Below are 22,105 nucleotides of genomic sequence, written 5' to 3'. Positions count from 1 at the left end.
CCCTCTAAGTGAAGTATGTTTGCTCACTTAGAAGTTCCTTACACCTCACCTGGATCTTTCACTTAACCTTGTAAATAGGTTCTAAAAGCCTACAAGGCTCTAGAAACATTCTGTGAGTCAGTGGTCAGGCACATTTCATAATTCCGACCTTCCCCCTTTTAAAGCAGAGCAATGTAACATATTATTTCCCAGACTTCAGTCATTTACATACACTTTCATGATTTTTACCATCTTCACATGCCCCCTGTCTCACTTGCCACTTAACACTCTATTTTTTTTTTTATTGAGGTGTGGTTGATGTACAATCTTATGTAAATTTCAGGTGTATGAGATAGTGATTCAAAATTTTTAAAGGTTATATTCCATTTATAGTTATTATAAAATATTGGCTAGATTCCCTGTGTTGTACAATATATCCTTGTAGCTTATTTATTTTATACATAATAGCTTGTAGCTCTTAATCCCCTACCCATATCATGCCCCTCCCCGCTTCCCTCTCCCTACTGGTAACCACTAGTTTGTTCTCTACATCTGTGAGTCTGCTTCTGTTTTGTTATATTTACTAGTTTGTTGTAATTTTTAGATTCCACATATAAGTGATATCACATAGTATGTGTCTTTCTCTGTCTGACTTATTTCACTTAACCATAATGCCCTCCAAGTCCATCCATGTTGTTACAAATGGCAAAATTTCATTCTTGTTATGGCTGAGTAGGATTCCATTGTATGTGTATGTATACGTATGTATATATGTGTATATATATGCTACATCTTTATCCCCTTAGCTGTTGGTGGGCAGTTAGGTTACTTCCATATCTTGGAAATTGTAAATAATGTTGCTATGAACACTGAGGTGCATGTATTACCATTATCTTTGCATAAACTCACTTTTTGTACTTAGCTTCTTCCTCAACAAAGTTATCTATGAATTTACATGTTTGATGTAAATAAAAATGTGCTAGTTGATTTGTGCTAGTTGATTTTCACCTATATGTCTATGGAGGTGCTGCCTAATATGGTAGCCATCAATCACACGTGGCTATTTAAATTTAAAATAAGTAAAATTAAAAATCTAGTTCTTTGGGCTTCCCTGGTGGCACAGTGGTTGAGAGTCCACCTGCCGATGCAGGGGACATGGGTTTGTGCCCCGGTCTGGAAAGATCCCACATGCCGCAGAGCGGCTGGGCCTGTGGGCCATGGCCGCTGAGCCTGCACGTCCGGAGCCTGTGCTCCGCAGCAGGAGAGACCACAACAGTGAGAGGCCCGTGTACCGCAAAAAAATAAATAAATAAATAAAATAATCCATTTCTTCAGTAGAACTAGCCACATCTAAAGTGCTCCATGACCACATTGTATTATCTATTATACAACATTTCCCTTGAAGCAGAAAGCCCTGTTGAACAGCCCTGGTCTTCTACAGTGTCAAGGCTCATGGACTTCCATCACCAGGATGAGAAAGTTCAAGCAGCAATCTAAATTCTGAGTCTTCCCTGTGTTTACAAAGCAGCTTTGACCAATGGTATCAGAAAGGGTAAAATACATGTAAAAATTTATGCAGATAAATGATGGGTGCTCAGCCAAAGGTACATGTTTTCCAAGTGTAGCCCTATTCAGGGACTGAAAAGCATCTTAAATCACATTGTCACCAAGTCTCTTTATTGATGTTTATTGCCTCACCTCTCTCTCTCTCTCTCTCTCTCTCTCTCTCTCTCTCTCTCTCTCTCACTGTTAAAGGAAAGGCAATCCAAAACACCTGTGTTGATAAGTTGTTTGACATGAAATTAGAACTTCCTATCATTCTAAACTTGAAAAACCACAATCCACAATTGTCAGCCTACAAGCTGTGGTCTCTGTCTGTTGGCACCTTTCGGTGAAGGCTGGCCGTATTAGCATGTTGCCCAAAGCTCTGCCCTCAGATCTCCTCCACAATGATTTTCTCAACTGGTGTGAAAATAGGGAATTGTAACTCTTTGTACACATGATTTGTACATTCAGCCAGTAGGTCCTCCAGCTGCTATAAAGAATAATACAGAGGAGGAGAAGTGGAGTGACAGTATGTGTTGGAGAGAGGGGTGGATTGTAAAAATGAGCCAAAGTAAAAGCTTCCCAGGTAGTAAACCCTCATCATACCTGGGCCTATTCCTAGACAAGAGCAAGCCATCACTCATCAAAGAACCAGATCTAGGAAAGAGGAAAAATAAATTTTCATTTCCTCTTCTTTCTCTTCCTTCTCCTTTTCTTGTTGTTGTTGATGGCTGATTGAACAAGATATCCAGCTGAGCCATTCACTGAATGGCTAAATGCTGTGTGAGCAGGAAAGTCCATATTCTATTCCCAACCCCCCTATAAGAAGTTCTTCAATCTCTCCAACTCTTTTGGGCTCTCTGTGCTTTACTTTGCAAAAATGGTAGAAGCTTCACCCACCCTCTCTCCCAGATGCCGAGTCATTTAATGAATAGTATCATGGCTGTTACCACACACTGAGATTCTTGGACTGGGGTGGTTGCTAAAGTGATGTATGTGTTCCTGTTGTCCCATTGGAGTAGAGGTAGCACCATTGATCTGGCTGTTAGCAGAATTAGCATTGAGAACACACATTACCACGTACACATCTCTTTCACTCTGTGAACCAGAGATGTGCCTCTAAGGGATTTTCAAACAAGGCTTTGCACGGTCGCTTCCATTTTTATCCTCGGTTTGACTCTGCAGCATTACTCTGTGTCAGTGCTCAGTTGATGAACTGTACCTGCTCGGTGCCATCCAAATGTTAGCCGCTTGGAGGGGGGTTTCGATGACAACCACAAGGAGAAGAGACTGAGCAGGAAACTGGTCAGGTCAGTTAAGAGATGGGCAGCGTCTGTGATGACAGCAAGACTCCCAGCAATGTATCCACCTAGGGGATGCAGAATAGGATATGGGGTTAGGGCCCCAGCGTGCAACTAGATCGTATACATACTAACCGCAGTTGGTGAAAATGCCACAGACTCACAGAACTGAAGACGAGAAAGGGTCTTAACTTTGACTTAATCCACCTCTTTTCCCCAATTTGACAAGTAAAGAAACCAACATCCAGAGAGTGGTTAGGCTTTGAACATGTAGAAGTGAATTGCACAAGAGAGGCCATTCCTGGGAGAGCTAAGGTACAGAGATAAGAAAATGTGGGGAGCATTTGAAGAACATCCCAGTTAGACTGGGGCATGAGGATTCAAAAGAAATATAAAAAGAGGAGGCTGGAGAGGTGCAGGCCAGATTGAAAGGGTCTCCAGACTGAGGACCTGGACTTTGGTCTGTAAACCAAATGACACAATCTGGCCCACTGATGTGCTGTTAGTTGACTTGTAATTTTACCATAGTCTTTACCACTTCCTTCTGCTCTGCTAATTTATGTTGTCCACCTGGTTTTGAGATCGTTGTTATGAATGGTGGGAAGGAGTAAGAAGAAAGGGCAGGTACCTTCCAATGAGATTCTTTTTTAAAAATCTCTATGTTGTATTGGAGTAGAGTTGAGTTACAATGTTGCATTAGCTTCAGGTGTACAGCTGAGTGATTTAGTTGTACATATACATGTATCTATTCTTTTTTTTTTTTTATGTGGTACACGGGCCTCTCACTGCTGTGGCCTCTCCCGTTGCGGAGCACAGGCTCCGGACACGCAGGCCCAGCGGCCATGGCACACGGGCCCAGCCGCTCTGCGGCACGCAGGATCCTCCCGGACCGGGGCACGAACCCGCGTCCCCTGCATCGGCAGGCAGACTCCCAACCACTGCGCCACCAGGGAAGCCCCATGTATCTATTCTTTTTCAGATTCTTTTTCCATATAGGTTATTGCAGAGTACTGAGTAGCATTCCCTGTGCTATACAGTAGGCCCTGGTTAATTATCTATTTTATATATAGTAGTGTGTATATGTTATATATAGTAGGGTGTATATGTTATATATAGTAGTGTGTATATGTTAACCCCATACTCGTAATTTATCCCACTCCATTTCCCTTTGGTAACCATAAATTTATTTTCTATCTTTGTGAGTCTGTTTCTGTTTAGTAAATAAGTTCATTTGTATCATTTTTTTAGATTCCACATATAAGCGATATCATATGATATTTGTCTTTCTCTGTCTGACTTCACTTAGTATGATAACCTTGAATGCACCAACAGTCCAATAAAGCACAGGAAGAGAACCCAAGCCACAGGACACCTGCCTTGTTTTTCTCTCCATCTGGTGTGTTCCCTGTACTTCTGTCTAGTTCTCCTTTGTGAAAAGACCTCCAGTCTCTAAAATAGAAGCCAAAAGGACAAGCTTGTCTTTTCCTTCTCGAACAGGGCTTGTTGTTTGAGTGCAATAGCCTTTATTGTTGTTACTACATCTTCCCAGCAAAGAGCTTCCACTGACTGATTAGTCCTCCCAGAAGCTGTTTATTGCCTTGTGTGCAGCAAAGCGACGGAGACTGTCAGTCATCAGCCCCTCCATCATCAGACTCACCTTGTCTCAACTAATGATTTTTAAAAATTGCATATAAGGTTCATAATTGCAATAAACCCCACAGATCGCTGGCTCTAGCTGTAGTTAATATCTGGTTTGTCAAAGTTTAATGGTCTGAAGCAAAGTAGTCTTCAAGCTTGTTACTGAGCTGTCAGGGCAAAAATCAGAATGATTCATTAGCCAAAAAGCAACATTTTGCTAACGAATCAGCTGTCCTTCCAATTATCCTCTAATGTTGCTCTGTCTGCCAAACTTGGGCCTGATAATAAAGCTGTGTTAATAATGCATTATTTCTTGCCCAGGGAATGACTGCATGCAGATAAGCAGCATGCCGCAATCTTAGCAGTGAATGATGGTGATGGATGATGGTATGCTGGGCTAAAATTGTAGCTTAAGTCAAGGAAATGAAATCTTACAGGGGTTCTTCAACAGGCTCAGCTGTGTCAGGAGGTAACTGGGAAAGAAGGGCTTGCTTTGGAAAAAGCATGTTTATATGGAGACCCGGGAACTGAGAAGCATTCATGCTGCTTATAAGAACAATCCAAAACACTGTGGGGAATCATGCTGAATCCTATGGAGTAAACTGTTTGTAAGAGGTAGTCTGTGACTGAATTTGCATTTGCTTCTGAAAGCATGGGGTATTAGCGACAGTTAATTCAATCATCCAGCCAGGATGTATTGAGACCTTACTGTGCACATCACAGGGATACGGTATACAAAAATAAACAAAGTTAAACAAAGCACAGTTCCTCTCTTCAATGATCCCATTGTCTAACACTCACTGTATAGAAAACAGGCATCATGGGCTAGGGGATCAGAAAGCCACTCTCACTGGGAGCCCTGAAGAACTTTGCACAGGAGGGAGGGGTAAGAATTAGCTAGAAAGGAAGCGTTTTTCAGAAAGAGATAAGAGCAAGAACAAAAACAGAGAGAAGTGAAAGAACAGGGCACCTTTGTGGAAAAGTAGGAGGTGTGGTGTGTTGGAGAAATAACGGAAAATGAGACTGGAAAGGTGGCTTGGGGACCCTTGTGTACGGTGTCACACGTAATGCTAAAGGATTTGAATGTTATCCTGTGGGACAAAGGGATCTTTTTGTGATTTTGAGGCAAGGTTGTGACATGTTCAGATCTGTATTTAGGCTTTTCCTTCTAAGAATACAGATTTCTTGTCCTATTGCTGACCTAAGAACTCAAAAATCTTTCCAGATAAGGCTGATATGTTCTAACTCCTGGACTGCATTCAAGCCCCTCCATCTGAAAGGCCCTTCTCATCTCCCTCTTAGTCACCTGTCCATTCCTACTCATCCTTCAAGGCTTTGCTCAGATCCCATATCCTGCAGGAGGACCTCCCAAATTCCCAAAAGTCATCTGAGAATACTACCTGCTTTCTCTGACATGGTCAAAAATGGTTTTAGGAAGGAGGTGAGTTGTGGGTCGGGGTCTTGAATGATGGTTAGGGTTTTGATGACCATGGAGAATGAGAGGGTTTTCCATGTAAATCAAAAGGCATAAGCAAAAGTTACAGAGACCTTAAAGTGCAATGATTATTTTGCATAGAATGAATAAGTAGCTGAAACAGAAGAAGAGTCATATAGGGAAGTAGTAAAAGAAAAAGATTGGGGCTTCCCTGGTGGCGCAGTGGTTGAGAGTCCACCTGCCGATGCAGGGGACACGGGTTCGTGCCCCGGTCCGGGAAGATCCCACATGCCACGGAGCAGCTAGGCCCATGAGCTATGGCCGCTGAGCCTACGCATCTGGAGCCTGTGCTCCGCAACGGGAGAGGCCACAACAGTGAGAGGCCCGCGTACCGCAAAAAAAAAAAAAAAAAAAAAAAAAAAGATTGATAGTCAGTTTGGCAGGCAAATGGTGGAATAACTTGAAAGCCAAAGTAAGAATTTTTCATTTTGTGCAGGATGCCAGAGTTTTCCAATATGTTGATCTCTCTTCACTTGGTGCAGCTGAGTAGGGCCTACCGCAGAGAGGGCCCCTGAACCAGCCTCTTTCTGCTACAAGAATACTTGTCAGTTTGCCACTGTGCTCAGTAAAATTTCCTATGCTTGACGTGATGGGGAAAAGGTTGTGAAGGACTGAAATGGCAAAGGTGAGCCACTGAAGAATTTTGAAAACAGAATTAACATGATGAGAGCAATGTTTTAGGAAAATTAGCTCAACATCAATACAGCTCAAATTCCAAATGATTTTCTGTCAGTATCCACTTAATTCCTTTACTGACAACATCACTTTCTTCTGACCCTAAAGCCAGATTTGAACTCATAGACTAATTATTAGGAATGAGAAGGAAAGGAGGAGATTGATTTGCTCACTCCAAGTGAATAGCTTCCCATTTCCCCTCTAAAAATTTTAGAAACAAACTGACAGGTCATAAGGAAACGTACAAGGAGAAAACTGAGTTTTGTGAATGGGAGGCCATCTCGTTTCAGAATATTAATTAGATATCAGCTGGGGAGAATATGCGTCTATTCTCAGCATCCACATGATTTCCGGGAAAAGCAAGAGAAGAAAATTGTGCAGAAAACAAGCCAGTTTATACATCCTGCTGACCTGTGTTTGCATGGGGTTGTGCCAGTACTTTATTTGGAAGGCTATGAATGTCCAGAACATCAGCTTTTCAAATCATGTTTCAAATAGATTATGTTTTTTAGATTTTCCGTTTTGTTGATCTCTTACGTGAGCAACTGAAAATTGTCCATAGTCTCGTGACTTTCAATAATAAAAAAGAATGCCCCTCTAGTATAGATATCAATGGATTTCCAGAGGGAGTTTTCCAGATTGGAGCTGCTAAAAGTAAATTCTTTGCAGCTCTATCAAGCTATTAAGTCATTCATTCAAAAGACTCACGCTGGCTCTAGAAATTCTGTGGTATCAATTTTTCTTTTTAATGTTAACTGGAAGGTTATTTACCAACTCTGGATTCATCTTGGACTGGATTGGGTCTAAGCTCTCTTCCAGTTTTCAAAAGCTATAAAAGTGGGCTTCCCTGGTGGCGCAGTGGTTGAAAGTCTGCCTGCCCATGCAGGGGACGCGGGTTTGTGCCCCGGTCCAGGAGGATCCCACATGCCGCGGAGCGGCTGGGCCCGTGAGCCATGGCCGCTAAGCCTGCGCGTCCAGAGCCTGTGCTCCAAAACGGGAGAGGCCACAACAGTGAGAGGCCTGCGTACCACACACACACACAAAAATTGATAAATGATAAAAGTAATATGGAGAAAAATCAATGGAAGAAATAATGAATTATTCCATAAATGATGTGTAAATCTTTGTTAGCTCTTTAGAAAGAGAATTTCAATGCTAAGAGCATAGATAATTTCACATTGATTTAAAATTAAATGCAAAAAATTGAACTACAATAAAATGATATTTATCTTCTCAGTAGATAGGAAAGGCTTACTAAGCACTAAAATAGTGAAAGAGTAGTAAAAGAAATCAGCTCAAAATGAAATGTTTGATACAATTACCTCTATAAAATTTGAAACTTCTCTAAGTCAAACCAAAAATTAAAAACTAAAAAGTAAACAACAAACTAGAATAGTACTTATAACAGATATAACAAAAGTTTAATAACTATATAAAGAGCTCCCAGAGATCAATATAAAGAATTACAAATTATCTGAAAAAACAAGTGAGCCACAGATATTAAGAGGCAAATAGGAAATGCATTAACAGAGGGAAATACAGATCGTTAATAAACATGCAAATAATATTAATAGTAACAAAGGAATGCATATTAAAATAAAGCATATTCATCTATACATTAGCAAAGATTTTTGAAAGATTAAAATAAGTTCTGGGAAAGATTTGGAGAGAGAATCATTCTCATGTAGAGCTGGCAGACATAGGAATTGTTTCAAGCTTTCTGGATATCAGTTTGGCAATGTGCATAAAGAAATAATAAAACTATTCATGTCCTTCAACTAGTTATTTCCACTTTTAGGAATCTCTTTGAAGGAATTATCCAGAAAAGCAAGCAGAGTTTTATTCCAGATTTTTCATTGCAGCATTGTCCATAAGCAGGAAAAAACTCCCTAAATTTCTAACAATAGAGAGATGGTTATGTAAATCACAGTAGAGCATATTATAGAATATTGTTCAGGCATAGAAATGTTTTTGAAGAGTATTTGATGGCATGGCCAAAAGCATTGTGTGCTCTCAGTTATGTTAAAAAAAAATTGTGAGCTATGAATAGAAAATATACTGTAGAAAAATACTCCATAATGTTACTGAAGATTATCACTCAAAAGTAGGATTGTAATTAATTTTATTTTGTTTCCTTCTGCCTTCCAACTTATCTAAAATGAGCATATTGTTACTTTATATTTACAGAAAATATTCAGTCTTTTTTTAAAAGAACTTAGGCAACTCTCCTGTAATGATGCAGGGTTTTGTTTGTTTGCTTGTTTAATCAGAGAAGTCTTAAGAAATACTCACCAATGACTTCTGCAATCATGAAAACTAAGCATGTTCCTGAAGCAGCACAGAGTTTCCACTTGGCATAGGCTTGCTCCTTTGCCCTGTTCTCTGTGGCCTTGGAGTTGCTGTGGCAGTGATACATGGCTCCTGACTCTGGCTCCTCTGGCTTCTCTCCAGGACGTTGATCTTTATTCAAGGGTTTCTGCTGGAGTTCCATGCTGAGGATGAGTTTAACAGAAGCAAGAAGTGAACATGGTTGCAAATAAACCTCTCACTGACAGCCCTACCCATTATCAGGACTGCTATGAGGACATTTGCTGACTAGCTAGCAACTTATAATTCATGGCTCCTTCTACAAGAAATATCAAATGTAAGGAACCAAGCGAGAAATTTCCTTCTGAATTCTCAACTACAAAAAGAGTTTTGCTTTTATTTAGGCAAGCTCTTATTCAGTCTATGCTACCAGTGATTAAAAGAAAGTAAAGGAAAAGGAGAAAGGAAGCAGATACATTTTGGTGCCTTTCCTTCACAGTCACTTCACTTTGAAAACATTTTGGACACTGCTATAAATTTTTAAAGGAGCAGTAATGAGGTTATTATTATTAACAAGTAATGTGCGTATGAGCCAGCCTGGTGATTCAGACACTCACTATTGCATGGCAACACTCTCCCTTTCTTCTGCACAGCAACAGTGTTAATAGATCATAGCACTTTTTCCTGCTGACTCCATATGAACCCTCAGAAACCTTCTTAACACAGCTTTGCAGAAATCTCTACCAATCTATCAAAGTTGTAATGAGAGTTAAACCTACTTATACTTCCCAAAGCAGGCAGTGCCTATCAGTTCTATTCAAATATAAAGCATTTATAGAAATATAGAGCCATTTATAGAAATACAGAATTTCACAAATGCAAAGATTGTAGATAACATTTAGTCCAACCCACCTGAAGTAATTAAGATTCAGAGAGGTTAAGTAATTGCCTGAGGTCAAATAGGCAGGAAATGGGAGAGCTGGGACTCCAAGCCTAGTGTTTTTTCCACTGTGCCCACACTGCCTCTCTACCTGAACATCAGTACACCTAAAACCAATTTTTACTGATGCCATGATCTTGAACTAATTAGATTTGTATTTTTTAATAAACTTATTAGAAGACATTAATGAGATTCTTAGGAATAAGGACTTTACATTCATGACTCTGAAAGGTATAAAAATGGGAATAAATTATTTTCCTCCACTTGAAGAGTTACTTTGTCTTATCACCATCCACAAAAAGATCTGATGGTTTTGGCTTAAATGATGATTATTATTACAATTCTAATTATCCTTATATTTGGGGGGGTTTCCTGAATAAAATAACATACATATTCATTATAGAAAACCTAGAATTACAGAAAGGCACAAAGCAGAGGGAAAAAAATCAGTAATAAATTACCACCAAGAGACAACTATTATTGATAGTTTTTTGTTTAGCTTTGTAATAAATAAATACTGTTTTTACTTAGAGTCCATATTAATTAGGATTTTTTGATAGCAAGTACAGAAAACAAAGCTCATGCTAGATAAATTAACAAATGGGAATTATTGGTTCTGCACCTGAAAACATCTAGAAGTATTAGGCTTCAGCCTGATTTATCAAAGCTCCAGATCCATTATTCTGCAGTTCTCAACTGCTCTTCAGACTCAGGCTGGTTTTCCTCATGTAGTGGAATAGTTGCCCAAGTTAATCAGGACTGTGTACTTGTTTTTTCTTATACAGCGAGAAAGAGTGTTCATTCTCCCAACTGCAAAACAGGAGTCCTGAGTTGCATGCTGATTTGGCCAGCCTCTGTAGCCAGAGGACTATGGATGTGCTAATTGGCTTAGACCTTGTAACAGCCAGAAGATTGGCTAAGCCCAACAACGCTGACTCCTGGAGCTGAGAGGGGGGTAAATGCTACCCAAATCACATGACTGCAACTCAGTGGGGATGGGCTGGAATAGATTGTGGATTAAATGGCAGTGTCACAGTAGGATTCCACCAAAGATACAGCTTTGGAACCTAATTTTTAGCTGTATATATTGTTAACATTTTCTCAACTTATTAAATATTCTATATTATTAGTTTAACATACAGAGAGCATTATATTTAGTATAGATATGTCACAACATAAGTAACTATTTTCTATTATTGAACAATTGACTCTTTTCCAATTATTTGGCACCACTGTGATTCATATCCTTATAGTTATCCTTTGCTAAATATATTATTATCTCCTTAAAATGCAATCCTGAAAGGGGAATTACTTGGCTAAAGAGTATCTACATTTTGGGCTTCGCTGGTGGTGCAGTGGTTAAGAATCCGCCTGCCAATGCAGGGGACATGGGCTCGAGCCCTGGTCCGGGAAGATCCCACATGCTGCGGAGCAACTAAGCCCGTGCGCCACAACTACTGAGCCTGCGCTCTGGAGCCCGTGAGCCACAACTACTGAGCCGGTGTGCCGCAACTACTGAAGCCCAAGCACCTAGAGCCTGTGCTCTGCAACAAGAGAAGCCACTGCAGTGAGAAGCCCACGCACCACAACAAAGAAGTAGTCCCTGCTCGCCATGACTAGAGAAAGGCCTCGTGCAGCAACGAAGACCCAACGCAGCCAAAAATAAATAAATAAATAAATAAATAGATTTATTTTTTAAAAAAGAGTATCTGCATTTTTAAGGATTTTGATGTATATTGCCAAATTGGCTTCAGAATGCTTTTGCCGATGATGTTAATAGCACCCAGGATTTTGAGCAATTCTAAGTAATCTTCATATTGGAATAAGAACTATTTGTCAAGAGGCACATAGAGTACTCATACCTATAAATTTTCACCTTTGTAATGTGATACATACCCTGATAATAAACAACCATATAAGGTAGTCGTGTTAGTCACCAATGGTCATCGACGCAGAGGAGCCAGAGAACTAATAAGAAAACATGGTGGAGGTTTCCTTTTTCCTTATGCTGAGAAGGCAGTATGAGCAGAACAGGGTCACCAAATATTCTGGCATTGTTCATATGACCACGCTGGCCATATGAAGCTTTACTTTATTTTCTATTTTTCGTGAATCTTGTGGGCAGAGAAAACCAGGTGGTGAGTGACTGAGAGAGAACTTATCCTGGAACAGTTTAGAAGGCAGACCAAGGCAAGAATTCCACCAGGGGAACAGCCTGTGAGCAATGCCACAAGAGGAAAAGTGCAAGAAACCTGGCCAGTTTTTACTTTTAAATGCTGCTACCTTGTCCTAGACCTAAGATTAACCAGTTTGGATACATTTTGAGCTGAGATTGTTCCTTGAAGCACTAAGCCAGAAATCCAAAACAGGACTGAAATTGGATACAGTGTGTTCACATGTGTGTATGTATGTGTTTTATGAGGGGAGATGCGAGTCCACCATCTTCGCTGGGCTCCCCAAAGAGTCTATGATTCCAAAAGAAGTTAAAAAACTGAAGTTAAAATATATTCCTCATCATCTCATAAGAGCGAAGTGGTCTAAGTGTCTCTAGATGCAGTACAGGCTCTTGATCTGAAAAGTGATGCAAATTCTAAGAAGAATTTTAAAACGAAGGTTCTAAAAAGCAAATGCTAGAATGCATCAAAATATGAAATGTGAATTTACTTTCAAAGAATAAATCACCAGAGGTCACCACACATTCAAATATGGCTGACGCTTCGAAGAGTAGGAACAATACGACTGAGCAAAGAAACTTACTGTAGCATCAAAAAGAAAAAACGGGAAGAAACAGAGAATAAAAATAGGGAAATATTACAAAAGTTGATGTCAATAGCCTAGAACTTAGAGTTCATCTCTTAAAATAAGAATTAGAAAATGGAGCTTTATTTTGTGATCTTGGAGAAGCATTTTTTTTTAAATTTTGTATCTTATTTTTGTCTGTTGGTAGAAGTCAGACCCCTTTGGTTCTATATCTCTTAAGTGGAGCTGGTAATATTTTTCACACTCTTACTTCACATGTTGACTATATAAAATCACTTTGTTTTTGTACTTTCACATTACCTTTCCCAAGAGCCTTAAATCACTCCTCCTGTTGGGAGAGGAGATAAAATCTTAGGTCCCGCCATGCATTTCCAACACTTCATGTATTCATTCATTCAACAAATGTGTTGTATGCCTGCACCATCAGAGGTGCTAATGATACCATGCCTTTGAGACAAGCAAAGTTCTTGACCTAAGAAGCTTATATCCTAGCAGAGGGGAACACAGCGAACCAGCTGATAGTAACAGAGGCTGTGTAGTATCATGGACAGTGACTGGGAGAGGAAAGGTGAGTCTACCTGAAATAGAGTGGTAGGGGAAGGCACCTCTGTAGGTGATATCTCAACGGTAACTTAAAAGATAACCAGGAGCAGACCCACAGGAAGGAGGAACATCACAAGCAGAGGGCATCGCTGGTGCAAAAGCCCAAAGGCAAGAAAGAACTTGTCTTGTTCAGAAGCTTGTCTTGAACAGAAAGGAAACTACATAGTGGTCACTGTAGCATGAAGAGAGAGTGAAATTGGATGAAGTCAAAGAAGTAGGTAGAAGTCAGATCATGCAGAACTCTGTGGGCCATTGTAAAGGGTTTCATTTTCTTCAAAATGTAAAAGGAGGAAGTAGGAAAGTTTTGACTAGGGAAGTAACATTATGTGGTTCACATTTCTAAAATGATCATTTTGGTTGTTGCTTGGAAGGCTAGAGTATAGTGAGCAAAATATGGAGACCGTTTATTTGATTAAATGTTATGAGGGAGTGGGGAATAGAAATGTTCACCTAACAGGTGTAATTTCTTGTCCCAGACCCACTATCCAATGTTCCACCCCCCCCCCTTTTTTTTTTTGTGGTACACAGGCCTCTCACTGTTGTGGCCTCTCCCATTGCAGAGCACAGGCTCCAGACGCGCAGGCTCAGCGGCCATGGCTTACAGGCCCAGTTGCTCTGTGGCATGTGGGATCTTCCCGGACCGGGGCACAAACCCGTGTCCCCTGCATTGGCAGGCGGACTCCCAACCACTGCGCCACCAGGGAAGCCCTCCACCCTTTTTTAAACAGCTTTATTAAAATATAATTCATATACCACAAACCCATTGAATGTATACAATTAATGGGTTTTAGCATATTTACAAAGTCATACAACCATCACCACAATCTAATTTAGAACATTTTCATCACCCCAAAAAGAAATTCCATACCCAGTAAATCCCCAGTCACCTTACACACACTCCTACCTCAGGAAATCGCAAATCTCATTTCTGTCTTTATAAATTTGCCTATTCTGGACATTTTCTATAAATGGAATCATACATTATTTAGATTTTGTGACTGGCTTCTTTCACTTAGTATACTGTTTTCAAGGTTCATCCATGTTATAGCAAATATCAGTACATCAGTACTTTATTGCTTTTTATTTCCAGATAGTACTCAGTTGTATGGATATACATCTGATGGACATTTAGGTTGTTTACATTTTTTCATCTGTTATGAATAATGCTGCTTTGAAAATTTGTATACAAGGTTTTGTGGAAGTATGTTTTCATTTCTATTTTATGTTTTCATTTCTATTGTTTTTCTATCTGTGGAATATTGAACTCATAGAATAAGTTGGAAAATGTTCACTCTTTTATTTTTTGGAAGAATTGATATTAATTCTATTTTACATCTTTGGTAGAAGTCATCAGTGAGACATCTGGGCTTTCTTTGTGTGAAGCTAATACAATCTCTTTACTTGTTATTGGTCTACTCAGATTTCTATTTCCTCTCGAGTTTGGTAGCTGATACCTTTCTATGAAGTTTTCCATTTCATCAAAGATTACATGCATTTTATTTTATGTGATTTATCTTTAAATCAATTAAGAGAAAAAAGGAGAGTAAATATTCTCTCTTTTATAGTTATCTACATAATTACCTTTACTGATGCTGTTTGATTTTTTGTGTGTTGACTCCAGTTCATGGCTGGTGTCATTTGTTTTAAGCCTGAAGAATTTCCTTTACTATTACTTGTAAAATGAATCTGCTAGCAAAAAGTTCTCTCAATTTTTTTAAAATTTATTTTTATATTTATTTTTGGCTGTGTTGGGTCTTTGTTTCCGTGCGAGGGCTTTCTCTAGTTGCGGCGAGCGGGGGCCACTCTTCATCGTGGTGCATGGGCCTCTCACTATCGTGGCCTCTCCTGTTACGGAGCACAGGCTCCAGATGCGCAGCCTCAGTAGTTGTGACTCACAGGCCCAGTTGTTCCGTGGCATGTGGGATCCTCCCAGACCAGGGCTCGAACCTGTGTCCCCTGCATTGGCAGGCAGATTCTCAACCACTGCGCCACCAGGGAAGCCCCTCAATTTTTATTCATTTGGGAATTTCTTTTTTTCACCTTCATTTTACAAAGATAGTTCTGTTGGATAAAAGTTGATTGATTGGCAGGGTTTGTTTTTTCTTTCAGTACTTTAAATATGCTGTCCCACTGCCTTCCAGCCTCCTTTGTTTCTGATAGAAGTCAGCTGTTAATCTTACTGAGAAACTCTTGCTCACGATGAGTCTTTTTTCCGCTTACTGCTTTCAAGATTTTTCTGTGTGTTTTGCTTTCAATATTTTAACTATGATGTGTGTGTCGGAGTATAGATCTGTTTGCCTTGATTCTTCTTAGAGTTTGTTGACTATCATGGATGTATAAGTTAATATTTTCACCAAATTTTGAAATGTGTTCCTTTGAATGTTTTTCTGCTCCTTTTCTGCCTCCTCTCTTTCTGGTATTCCCATTATGTATATGGTAGGACATTTAACTATGTACCACATTTCTCTGAGGCTCTGTTAATTTGTATTCATTCCTTTTTCTCTGTGTACTTTATGTTGCATAACTATTGACCTGTCTTCACAGTCACTGATTCTTTCTTCTGCCAGCTCATATCTACTGCTGAATCCCTTTGTTCCATTTATTGTACTTTTCAACTTCAGAATTTGCTTCCTTTTTATAATTTCTATCTGTTATTACTGTTATTCTCTATGTGATGAGACATTGTCATCATGCCTTTCTTTAATTCTTTAAACACGATTTTCTTTAATTCTTTGAACATATTTATAATAGCTGCTTTAAATCTTTGAATGCTAAGTTCAACATGGGGGCCCTTTCAAAGGCAGTTTCTATTACCTGCTCTTTATACTGTTTATAGGTTATTCTTTCCTGTTCCTTGCATAGGTTGTCATATTTTTCTGGAAACTGGATGTTTTAGGTAATATATTGTAGCAATTCTGAATACTGATCCCCAGTGGGCTTGTTATTGTTGCTGCTTACTTGTTTGCTTTTTTATTTGGTTAGTGAATTGGCTTGTCTAGTTCATTGGAGTATATTCTTTGACCTTCCCTGCTGTGTAGCCTCTGTTGCCATTCCTCAGAGAGTGCAGCCTTGGGCATGTGCACAGTTATCCTTACCTCCCCCTACCCCCTTTCCCAGGGATGGTGATCATTTTAATCATGTTTGCTTTGACTGTCTTTTTCCATGCTATCACTGTTAAACTTCTGGCTGCTCTGCCTGTGTTGGTATCACACTCAGCTCTTGTCCTCCTTAATCACTTGCTGATTGTTCTAATGTTTTCAACAGTATCCTGAGGCATAAATTACAATATTATCCAATTAAAGTTGGGCCATGTATTAGTCTACTCTAGCTTCTATAGTAAAATACGACAGACTGGGTAGCTTAAACAACACAAATTTATTTTTTCATAGTTCTGGAGGCTAGAAATCCATATTAAGGTGCTGGAAAATTTGGTTTCTGGTTTTGGTGGTCCTGGCTTGTAGATGGCTATCTTCTTGCTATGTTCTCACATGGTAGAAAGAGAGAGTTCTCTGGTATCTCTTCCTATTTTATAAAGATATCAGTTCTATCTATCAGGACTTCACCCTATGACCTCATTTAACCTTAATCATCTTAAAGGTCCTGTTTCCAGTATAGTCACATGGGAGCTAGGGTTTTAGTATATGAATTGTGGAATGACAAAAACATTCAGTCCATAAGAGCCTCCTTACAGGGATAGTATTTGAGGCTAATCTTTGTGGCTTGTGCCAACTCCAGGAGGGCTCTTTTTACGTGTCTTTCCCTAGCTGTTTCTGTTAAACTTCTAACTGGTCTACCATTTAGCTCATTGCTCTGATGAAGCAACCAGCCTGCTCTTGATTGCTCAACAGCAAAATCCTCATTGTTTTTGACAGTGCCCTTATGCTTGAAATATCCCATGTTCTGTTCCAAATAAACTTTTAGCTGATGTATCATCAGTCCTCTAAGGGAAAGATGCATAACACCCTGTTCTTATAGCCTGATTCTCCCATGGGCAGAACCTCTGCATCACTGCCCCAAAACTGAGAGAAGGAACAGTGACCCACTTATCCTGGAGTGCCACCTCTGCTCCATAAGTGGGTGGTGAAGAACCTCACCCTATGTGTGAGCCAGGGCAGGGGTGTTCAGGAGCTTGCTGCTCCTGGACTATGAGTAGGGATTGGGTGAAGGAAGGGGGCCCCAGTCCTCTTGGCCATGTCTGCATTGAATACAGGTTCTATAATATGGAGCTGGGGTAATTAGAGATTCCAGCAGCCCTTTGCTCTAGGGGTGAACTGTAGCCCCAGTTGGAAGCTGGGAGGAGAGAGATCCCTGTCTTTTGGCCACATCCAACCAGAGTAGAACTTCCATCACAACAAGCTTGGAGGGGAAAGAGGTCAGTGGGGCAGATCATGGCTCAAATGCCACAGACTCTTGCTTTTTACTGAGATTTAGTAGATTTTCTTGAATAAATCTCAGTTTGCTGTATGCCCTTAAGACAATTTCCAGAGACTAAACTGTTGGAGTTTTTTTAGTATTATTCTTATCAGTAAAATAGTAAAAATGTTTCACTGGAGAAGGAGGTCCATTGAGCTACTTACACCACCATTCCAGAAGTCCTGCCATCCCAAACACACATACACACACACACATACACACACACACACACACTTGAAGGCTTCACATTGAAAAGATTCCAGTACTTGGTCCCTAACATCTGGTCCTGCCCTCACATTCCCTGCACTTCTTTAATATACCACTTGGGAAAAAGAAAAGCTTGTTTCCAGTACCAAGAAAACCATATTGAGTATGTAGGTCAACTTTATACAACTACCTCTTTGCTACCATGAGCCCAAGCATAGGGAATCACATCACTGGAAAGGGAATTGGAGGGATTGGTGGGGGAGAGATTACACAGTAGTACCTACAGGGCCTAATATTACTACTTCCTGTGGTAACGTCTCTAAAATTATGTCCAACAATTCCTGTCATCTTATATGCACCTGCCAGCAAGAGATGGAATCCACTGTGCCACCCCTTGAATCTCAGACTTGGGACTTGCTTTAACCCATCAAATGTGGTAAAAATGGTGCTGTGCCAGTGCTGGTCTTAGGCTGTCTAACACCTGTCAGATTCCACTGCTGCTCTCTTTCTCCCCTGAACTGCCATATAAAAAGTCCAAGCTAATCTGATAAAATGAGACACCACACAGAGAGAGAAGCCATGGGAAGGAGAACAAAGACCAATCAAAGCCAACACAAAGACCCCAGACAAGTAAGTGAAGCCATCCTTGACCTTCTAGCACGTCCCAGACACCAGCAGAATGCAGCCTCACAAGCAAACCTCGATAACTCCACGTGGAGCGAGAACTGTGATAAAATGATTGTTGTTTAAGCCACTACATTTTGGGGGTAGTTTCTTGCACAACAATAGATAACTGAAGCACTCTTGTTGTATAATTAGAGAATACAGATTCCTTCTAGATAAGTTTCTTAACAGATGATAACAACTTAAATAGAAAGCTGATGATAAGTAGAAAAAAAAGAGAAGGAAGGAGAAAAGAGAAGGACCTTCAGGGGACAAAGTTACCTCTGAAATAGAGATAGAACAAAATATATGAGAAAGGAGATTGGGAGAGGTGAGGAAAAGTGAATTAGTGAGGGGATCAAGGTTCATATGAGCTCAGGAGGAAAGAGATTAAGGACCCAGGAGGCCACATGGTGAAAGTGTGTGTGCAGGAGATGGGGAGGGGAGCAAAATTCACAAACAGGAGGTGTGGTCCACACCCCAACTCTGCCATAATTAGACAGCCAGCCTTTAAAGTGGCATTTAGTCTCTCTGGAAATCACTTTCCTAACTGGTGAAATGAGGAATCAGGATAAATAATCTCATCTAGGTTCAATTGTTTTTATTTGGAAAAAAATAAAAATTAGTTTGACAGTTTTTATCATCACTGTATCCTGAAAACCATACCAATTCATGAGGTGAATGAGACCCTATAACCATAAACAGTTGGCTTTATTTGCATAACAGAGTGCTAATGGTCTAGTTTCATGAGAAGGGAAATCCTGCTATTTTAATAACGTAGAGATGCTCTATTAATAGTGTCCACAGTGTTAACAATTTGTTGTTCAAAATTTCTGCCTGGGGCTTCCCTGGTGGCGCAGTGGTTGAGAGTCCGCCTGCCGATGCAGGGGACGCGGGTTCGTGCCCCGGTCCGGGAAGATCCCGCATGCCGCGGAGCAGCTGGGCTCGTGAGCCATTAAAAAAAAAAAAAAAAAAATTTCTGCCTGACCTAATGTGAGGCTTTGTCATTTATGATCTCAATAAATCACATCTAATATTATTTTCTTAGAAAAATAATTCTTACAGTGTGAGATAATAGATGTGCTAGACTCTTTGTCATATATATATTTTTAAAGCAAAGTTATAGATATCCTAAGAAAAAGTCCCTTTGCAGTTGCTTAAACATTCGATGCTATCAAACGCAATGCCGCTACTCTTTGGAATATTAATTTGTTTTCATGAAACACACAAAAACATTACACATATTATTAATGGGTAAGTATTCTCTTAAATTCTGCTTCTAACATGAATTTATTTCAGATTCTCATTCATTTATCTATGTATTCTGAGTGTGTTTCTCTTTGCTCCCCACTTGGATTGAATTCCCCAAATGCACCAAAGTCTCGTTCTTATTTGTCTCTGTCTTTACCAGGAAATTATCTCAGTCAGGAAAACTTTCCTAAACCCTACTTCCTATGTAGGGTTTCCCTAACCCTACTCTAACTCCTTTTTATTTTTTCAGTTCTCAGCCTATCAGTTCTGAACAGCTTTCTCTGACTCCCAAAGTCCAGCAAAGACCTAGGTTCCCTTGAGAAATTCTTACTGTATACCCCCAGAATAACACACATGCTATTTTGTAATTGCCTGTTTCTTATATGCATTCCACATTAGACTCAGGCTTTCAAGAGGACAGAGATATAGGACTAGGAATATTTTAGTCTCCAGTATATATACACATGTTCAATCAATTATTGTTAAATAACGGGGAAATGAATGAATATATTGCGCATGGAACTGTGGGAGATAGTAAAAAGAACTAGAGCTATGTAGAACATTAAGCTCAGCTATATTTATTATAGGTGAGTATATGTGATAATGATATTATATAATTAAGAAAATAGCAATTAGCTTAAGATCAGTGTGACCACAATTTGCCACATAGTTGAAAAGCCTTAATTCTTTCTAAATATAATTTAATAAAATTTACTATCTATCTTAAAAGTGCGAATAATTGAGAAAAAGAAAGGGAAACACATCAGATTGTGTATGTCTGTTTTTTAGAAGAAGGTCTACAGATGAAAAATGTACTAATAAAATATGTCCTTCGTACACTCAGGATATTTAAGGAAGCAAATCAACTAGACAGAGTATTGCCTTTTTCAGGATAAGAATTATATAACTTGGCCAACAGTTTATAAAATTTTACAAAACGCCCCCAAGTTGCAACAGCAAAACTTTCCAATTCTGAAGCAGTAGGATCTAGGGACTTAGTGAATACTCAAGACACAGAGAATTGTGAAGCAGTATCAGATGTCTGTTACCTGTCTAGTGTGAAGGCGTACATCTTGGTGGCTTTGTCATTCACAAGATAAGTTCTTTCAAGAAACTCCATGGTGGCCAGGATAAAAGATTTTGGTGGTGGTGGTGGTGCTGTTATTGTGGCGACGGCTGCTGCTCTTTAACTAACTGTCCAGTTTTGGAAGCAAACAGCATTACGATTATTCACACACTTTCCAAAGAAAAAATGAAAAGCCTTCCGGGATTACAATAACAAGCCTCCCACGTCAATGTTCTTGATAGATCTGCTAAAACTACAGTCTGTTTGGAATGTTACCTGGCTTCATTCTCTCACCCACAGAAACTACCTTCCTGCAGGTAGGATCACATGACGTGTGTGTGTACGTGTGCGCACACGTCCCACGCCATCTGACTCCACTGTGCTGTCTAGGAGGTAGAGGAGCTCAAGGGTTACCCCCTAATTGCTGCTCTAGGGGTTTGGTCTTCAGAGCACACCTGGGCGAGCTCAAACAGCTGCCTTTCCGTACACTAAGATCTTTTCCCTCCTCTTTAACTTTCTTTTTTTTTAATTTTTTTTTTTTGGCGGTGGGTGGGGAGGTCTGTCTCTGAACCTAAAAGCATTTCTCCTAGGATTTAATTCCAAAATGCCCTCTAAGCAGCTGTCAAGATTTCCTTCTCTTCTCCTAGGACCATTTGGGGATTTCACTAGTGAAGAGGACATGGATCATTAGTTACTGAAGTCTCTAATCTGAAACAGTTCCTGGTGCAGCAGCTTTGAAACCTTTCTGACAGACAGGAGAAGGGCGGTCTCAGCTTCTAAATAAATAACAGCCCTCAAGCACAAAAGAGCCAGAATGAGCTGTGTTCTCCCTGGCCAGGGTACCGTCTGCTGAGGATAAAAGACCAGCCCAAGGAGCCCCTACCAGGCAAACCCATCACAACTCCTAGAAATGGGCTCTTCTGAGTTGATCCCAAGAGCCCTTCAACCCCCACACTCCTATGAATTTTATTTCCTTACAAAGAACTTTCCTTTCCAAATAAGAGAAAGGACTGTAGTCCAAGGACAACAGCCTCGTCACACGGCAGGCATTTACATGTGGGCCGGAGAGCATCCAAGACCTATAGAGATGCATGCAGGGGCAGGCGAGTGCAGAGAGGAGAAGAGGGCGTAGACCCTCCCCCTCGAAGTCCCCCTTTCCTTCTTCACCTGTTGACACTAACTCCCTAGGGAGAGCATTCAGAGTGGCGTAGTCCTGGAGTGGTCCAGGGGCTCAGCATCTTGGGAATCTGCCCATACGGCTG

General features: G+C 40.1%; 1 protein-coding gene across 1 annotated transcript in view; it reads right to left on the bottom strand.

Annotated features, from left to right (window-relative positions):
• The window catches only part of SLC30A8 (solute carrier family 30 member 8), a gene marked incomplete at its 5' end in the record, with an annotated part of 33,909 nt that extends 13,012 nt beyond the window's left edge, over window positions 1-20,897 (bottom strand). Inside the window, 3 exons of the mRNA XM_081258541.1 lie at window positions 2,747-2,893; window positions 8,926-9,125; window positions 20,827-20,897. Coding sequence (XP_081114667.1) covers window positions 2,747-2,893; window positions 8,926-9,125; window positions 20,827-20,897 — 418 coding nt within the window. The remainder of the gene's footprint in view (window positions 1-2,746; window positions 2,894-8,925; window positions 9,126-20,826) is intronic.
• Window positions 20,898-22,105: the final 1,208 nt, after the last annotated feature.

This window comes from Mesoplodon bidens (genome assembly GCF_964165515.1).
Source record: "Mesoplodon bidens genome assembly, chromosome: 16".
In the NCBI taxonomy this organism is placed as follows: domain Eukaryota; kingdom Metazoa; phylum Chordata; class Mammalia; order Artiodactyla; family Ziphiidae; genus Mesoplodon; species Mesoplodon bidens.
The sequence above is the reverse complement of the archived record's forward strand: the minus strand, read 5'-3'. Positions and strand labels throughout refer to the sequence as shown.